General features: G+C 40.8%; 1 protein-coding gene across 1 annotated transcript in view; it reads left to right on the top strand.

Moving 5' to 3' along the window:
• PCNT (pericentrin) overlaps positions 1-6,869 on the top strand; it is a 155,192-nt gene that overhangs the window by 41,129 nt on the left and 107,194 nt on the right. The window contains exons 7-8 of the mRNA XM_006894042.1: positions 2,577-2,706; positions 3,348-3,611. Of these exons, the coding sequence (XP_006894104.1) occupies positions 2,577-2,706; positions 3,348-3,611 (394 nt within the window). The remainder of the gene's footprint in view (positions 1-2,576; positions 2,707-3,347; positions 3,612-6,869) is intronic.

The raw sequence follows: 6,869 nt of genomic DNA, 5'->3' as shown, positions 1-6,869 counted from the left end.
GCCACACTTCTCCTCATAGATAGAGCCCAGCCTCTTGGATAATGTGTTCTGCGTACAGGTTGAAAAGATACCACGTGGCTAAATAAACAAAAGGAAGTGTTTTTATTTGTACACTTTATCCACAGATCTGGAAGGCAGCAGGGTCAATTCCACTAACATTTGCCTTGCTGTCTACACAGTCAAGGGATTTCTGTAAGACAGTAATGATTCTCATGACATTATTTGGAATCTAAGATTCTAGGACTTTTTCTGTTACTGGGGGAAATGTTTATATCTTAATAAAACAAAGCCTTCACTCCACAGTGTTCATGATGGCCTAGGTAGTATTCAGGCTGTTTCCAACTTAGTTGTAACAGTTTTGTCTTTTCTGGGATTTGAGAGGATGTCCATTGTTCTGCACACGCTGGTTTATCCTTGAAGAGAGTATAGTTGCTAGCTACTTACCTCTCTAGATAATAACTGTTCATTTAGGGTATTACAAATGGGACTTTGGGGGAGCTCTGGTGGCCTAGTGGCAAGGAGCAGCAACTACAATCCCAGAGGCGAACGGTTCGAATCCACCAGATGCTCTGCCGGGTAAGGAGGGACAATCTCCTCCTGTACCAGTCAGATCTGATTTGACGGTACACGCACTCAAAAATAATAAAATAAAATAAAAAAAACAAATGGGACTTTGTATTACAATTCAGAGCTCAGGGGATTTTCACTAGTGTAGAGTTTCTGTATTAAGTGTATTCTGTATTACACAAAACAGATTGAAATCAATCTTGAACTTCTTGAATGCTAGTAATCAGTGTTTTATCCTTTTTGCTGTATTTTTTCCCCCTTTGTGTTCTTTGGCTTGCGTATTTTCCTTTTTGGGGGGGGGGTTGGGGGTTGTATAATTTCTATTGATTTGCCTTTAAGTTTGTAAGTTCTTTTTTTACCAGCCCAAAATCTGCTGTTAAATCTACTCTATTTTCCTTCAAACTCCAGATTTTAAGTCTTTTTTTTCACAATTTTGTATCTGTATCAATATTCTTCATTTAATGTGACACTGCCATCATATATTCCTTTCTTTAATTATGGTTTCTGTTAGTTTTGTGACTGTATTTATAAAGGTAAACTAATGCCTTTTTGTTTTTGTTATATCTGCGATTTGACCCCTCTCAAGGCAGTCTTGTTTTCTGCTTTTTCCCCCAGTATACGAGTGATGTTTTCCTGTTTCTTTGCATGTTTCATAATTTTTACTTACAAAAAGGACGTTTTAAGTAACATTTGTAATTCTACATCTTCGTTTCTCCCTTCTAGAACTTACTGCTCTTTTCTGTTTACTTTTAGTGACTTTCCTAATTATTTAGTGAACTCAGCCCTTTGCCTCCTGTACCACAGTTGTAAGCCTCTGATGTAATGCCCTGGGGCAGTACAGCTTTGATTACGCATTCATTCATCCTTCAGTGGCAGTGCTATTATTGCACAGGCTCCCTTCCTGATCACACCCAGCTGAGTCTTCACTAATTTCTGGGGTAATCGTGTTGCTATTCTTAGTAGTAACTTACATCATAGTAATCCAGTCAAATTGTAACTCTTGAAAGAATAGTTTCTAAGATGAGTGTTTGAAATTTGACCTAATCGGGAATTCTCCCCACCTGTCTTATTCCCTGGTTCTCTCCTTCATACTGCTGGCCTACAGTCTTAACTTTGTCTTCTCTAAGTTGTTAATCTCCTTCCCTTTTGCTTTTCATCACAGCCTCAATGCTGTTCAGCATGTCTCTAGTCTTGCCCCTCTCCAGGCTCTGTTGCAGATGAAGTTGCTTACTATATGAAGAGTTTAGGCACTGTATTTCAGCCTGCTTCCCATATTGCATACCAGGGGGAAGTCTCAGAATCAGGGGTGTGGATGGTGGTAAGCATTACTCCCCCACCCCCCAATTCTAAAAGCCATTCAGTGGTGGGAGGTGGCACCCTAGAGTACTCTGTCTCACAAGCTAGATAAGAGTGATAAAGGCCCTGGTATTCTCAGCATGGTTTTCCTGAAATAGAATTCTTACTTCTTGAATGGAGCTGCTTAGCAGAAGGGAGCCCCCGCCCCTTGATGCATTTAGCTAGGACTTAGCCTGAGCAGTAGACAATCGGAAGCAGAATCCTGCTTTTCCTCTTGTGAGGAGCTGGAGGACAAGGAGCGCAGATTTGGCTGCAGTTACTTGCTAAGGAGTCTCCTGCTGAGCTGGGAAAGGAAAGGAAGGGATGGTGTTGGCTCCAGTATCCTGAATGCTTATTCTTCTTACTAAGATTTTTAGATGTTCTTGAATAGATGTTTTGTCACCTGTTTCTGCCTTTTGGATTAGTTCCAGATACTTTAAGTGGCTGTGGTTTTCCTCCATCATTTTATTTCCTTTCTCTAGGGAGTAAGTAGGTCTATATAGCACCTTGTGCTGAAGATTGTTTCCCTGTGTTTCATCCTTGCCTCCCACATAACCAGAGCCCCCTACAGCATCTCTCAGCTATTCCCACCACATTTTCCTATCCTGCCTTTTCTTATCTAGTGCCGAGGACTTTAAATGTTGTCTTATGAGCCTTGTTGTCTTCTCCCTCAGAAATGCACTCCAGGATTCCCTGAGAAGGCTTTTGAGCTTGTTTGGAGAAACGCTGAGGGCTGCAATTGCCATGAGGAATCAGATCAGTGAGCGTGTGGGGCTCTGTCTGGATGATATAGGTGCCACCAGTGCAGAGAGCCCACCAGACCTGTGGCCAAACATTGAGGTCCTATGTGCAGGTGAGTGTACATGTGCTTTCTGTCACCTTCTGAGTTGCCTAAGTGGCTCTGTTTAGAGTGCACTATGGAACATAGATTACCCAACAGTTACTCATTTGTTTTTGCTCAAAGGGAAAATGGTGTTTATGAAACAGTAATTCTTTTTTAAATATATGAACCTTTTGAACAGGGCCATAGAGAGCGTTTGCTGTCAGGGGCTTGTGGAGTTTATGAAACCCTATGTCTACAGCCTTTAGGCCCTTTTTGGATGATGTGACCCAGCTGAGGAGGGGCTTCTGGGACTACTCCTTGAGGATGTGGGCTAGGGTGCTTTGTCTGTTGTCAGTATTCCTTCAGGGACTAGTCTGTGACTCAGCAGTGTGTCTGTGATAAGAGCTGCTGTATCCTCGTCTCATCTCATCTCACCCTGCTGACAGTGCTGGAGAAGACCATTCCTTAAAGAAAGCCACGATCCGGGAATAGTGATATTTTTCAGAACCTTTTACTGTCTTCCTATGATGAGCCATCATTTTAAAATTTGCCGTGAATTTGTGTATCATCTTGAAACTGTTATTCTGGGTTGCTTGCTTTGCTCATTGAGCAATACATGTAGCACTCTGGGTCTGTCCGTTCTGCAGCTCCTGCACTGGATGAGACGCTTTCTGGACTTAGCACAGCTCCACTTGATCCTGACGGGACACTGCTTGAGTCTGCAGAGGCATCGACAGTGACTGAGATCAGCAGTCATGTGCGCGAGAGCTTCTTTATGTGCCCAGAAGCCACACTGGAGTATGAGCAGCCAGTCAGGAAGGTCTACCAGAGCCTCAGAATGGCCGTCAACAATCTCCTAGAAATGGCCCTGGACTCCAGCAAACAGGTGAGGTGTCGTGTGGAGGACTCTCCCATACAGTCTCATTTGCATGTGGCTCAGTCTGCCCTCGAGTGAGGGTTCCACATAAGATGCAGGTTGTGGATAAAGTAGAAGATTATGGCTGGCTTCTGGACTGGGTGCAGTCAGCATGGGTCTCCAAGAGGGGGACTCCCACACTCAGGCACTTGCTTCTTTACTGCCTCTGTTGGCATCTAGGACAGAGACTTTGCACTGATGTTTTCAGATTGCTTATCAACTGTCCACTCTGAACACCTCCTTTAGGGCCTTTTCTGAACCAAAATTCCTGAGAAGGTAGGCTTGCTACAGATGACAAATTTGATAGATAATAACATTAATCAACTCGGTGTTGTGTTTCAATTTCAAATTCAATGTCTTTACGTCTAAGAAAAGTTATTAGGAATTTGATTGTGTTAACCTTTCTAGAACATTTTAGACAATTAGAAAAAAATTCAATGAGATTATGTACAGAGTAGTAAAGAAGAAAGTCTCTAGAGTCAGCCCAGGTACAAGTAGATGACAGTTTTACAAGATGTATTCATTGTCTGGTCTGTAGAAATACTTGGTGGGTTTTCTCAACAGAGTCATTGGAGCCCAACTGTAGGTCACAGTCTTGAAATCATAGTTTACTTCTTTTGTTTCTTTCCACTGCTCTATCTGCATCATTTCCCCTTTATACCCTCCTCTGCCTCTGCTCACCTCATAACTTGGGCATCCACAAGTACCCAGACAATTAGTGGTAGAGCCCAGAAAGGAATTTAGTCAAAATGAGGAAAAATAATGACAAACATTTTTTAATAATTAGAAAATAAAGTGAACATAGCTTGAATGTTGGAAAACTAGAAATTGTGAAAAATAAAATGGAATGCATGAACATTGACATACTAGGTATTAATGAGCTGGGATGGACTAGCTTTGGCCACTTTGTTTTTTTTGGTTTTTTTTTTTCTATAATTATATTTTATTAATTTTCATAAACATTTACAGAGATTTTGGGCTTCCACTCATTCATTGTTGCACTATTCTCTCTACCCTCCTCCCAGTTTGTTCTTGTCCAAATGCCACAGTGCTTGTCAAAGCCAGTTCTGATTAATCTTCTTTGTCAGTGTATCCTTTGCCATTCCCTATCACTCCTCCCTGAGAGAGACTTCACCCTGAGTCATAAGGAAAAGGGGACGGCGTATTCTCTTAGCTACTTCCTGCTGAAAAGGGACGCTGTGGGTTTCAGGGTGAAGATCTTCTCTCACTACTCTAAAGGGCCCCTTTGGCAGTAGGAAACACATAGACTATTATGGAGATTGATTTTGGAATTCAGATGCACTCTTATTGATTGTGCTTGGCTGTACATGTACATATCCTTCAAGATGTATCATGGGGGTGTTGCAACCTAGAAGACACAAATTTGACTAACAAGTTATAAGTACATGAGTCCAAAAATTATGGAAAAGTAAAAGAAAAGATTCTTTCATTGTTTTACAAACCCTCCCCAGCTTTGGCCACTTTGAATCAGATAATCACATGGTACACTGTTCTGGGAATGAAAAACAGAATGGTGTTGAATTCATAGACAAAAAGTCAATTTCAAGGTCTACCTGAAGTACAGAGTTGTGAGTGATCGAATATTATCCATATGCATACAAGGAAGACTTGTTTATACAACAGTTATTCAAATATATGGCCCTACTTCTAGATAGAGCCAAAGAGAAAGACATCGTAAATTTTTACTAAATCTTGCAGTCTGAAATTGACCAAACAGGCAATCAAGATGCATTAATGGTACTTGGTACCTGGAATGCAAAAGTTGCAGTAAAGAAGAAGGCATAGTAGTTGGAAAAATGGGCTTGGTAACTGAAAGAAGGCTGGAAATAGAATGATCAAATTTTGTTTTTGATGATTTCTTAATTTCAAATACCTTTTTTTAAAAAAGGTAAATGGCAACTTTACACATGGACCTCACCTGATGGGCTGCATAGGAATCATACTGACTACATTTGTGGAAGGAATAATTGAAGAAGCTTAGCATCAGCTGTCAAAACTAGGCCTTGGTGGACTGTGGGGAATTAAAACAAGTCCATGAAAACCAAAATATGATCTTGAATCTTTTCCATCTGAATTTGAAAGCCATCTTAAGAATAGATTTGAAGAATAGTTTTGAACACCAATGATCGAAAACCAGATAAGTTCTGGGGTGACATCAAGGACGTCATCCATGAAAAGAGCAAAAAGGTCATTACACAGACAGAGGAGAAGGGAGCTCTGGTGGCATAGTGGCAAGAAGCTGCACTTCAATCCCAAAGGTGTGCAGTTCAAGTCCACCAGATGCTCCGCTGGACAAGAAGGGGCAAACTCCTCCTGTGCCAGTTGAATCCAATTTGACAGAACACCAAATTAAAAAAAAAATACATAAACGAACAGAGGAGAAAGAAAAAAAAATGAAAATGGATGTTAGAAGAGACTCTGAACACTGCAATAGAGTGTTGAGAAGCCAAAATATAGGGAAAACATGCCATAGTGAAAAAGCTGAACAGAAGATTTCAAGGGGCAGCTCGAGAAGACAAAGCAAAGTATTATGATGGAGTGTGCAGAGAGCTGGAATTGTAGAATAAAAACGGGAGAACTCACTCTGCATTTCTCAGGGTGAGAGAACTGAAAAACAGTTTGATGCCTTGAGTTGCAATATTGAAAGAGGCTTTTTGCAATATATTGAATGACTCAGGAAGCTTCGAAAGAAGACGGAAGGAATACACAGAGTCACTGTAGTAAAAAGGACTGATTGAATGCACATCCAAAAACTTCTCCAACAGGGTAAAAAGGGAAGCCACAGACTGGGAAAAAGGTTTTGGTAATGACATGTTAGACAAGGGACTTATATCTAGAATTTATAAAATACTTGAGCACCATAACAAGATAAAGGTAAACAATCCAATTGAAAAATGGGCATAGGATATAAACAGACACTTCACTAAAGAAGACATTCAGATGGCTAACAAGCATATGAAGAAATGTTCAAAATCCCTAGCTCTAAGAGAGATGCAAATCAAAACCACTATGAGATCTCATCTCACTCCAGTCAGAATAGCAAAATTTAACAGAACAGCAAGCAACAAATGCTGGTGAGGTTGTGGAGAAACTGGAAACCTTTTTCACTGTTGGTGGAAGTGTAAAATGGTGCAAACAGTGTGGAAGGCAGTGTGGCGCTTTCTCAAAAAGTTGTAAATAGAGATACCATTTGACCCAGCAATTCCA

Source organism: Elephantulus edwardii, unplaced genomic scaffold, assembly GCF_000299155.1.
Source record: "Elephantulus edwardii isolate Elephantulus edwardi_28Jun2011 unplaced genomic scaffold, EleEdw1.0 scaffold00133, whole genome shotgun sequence".
NCBI lineage: Eukaryota > Metazoa > Chordata > Mammalia > Macroscelidea > Macroscelididae > Elephantulus > Elephantulus edwardii.
This window is presented reverse-complemented; position numbering and strand designations above follow the sequence as displayed.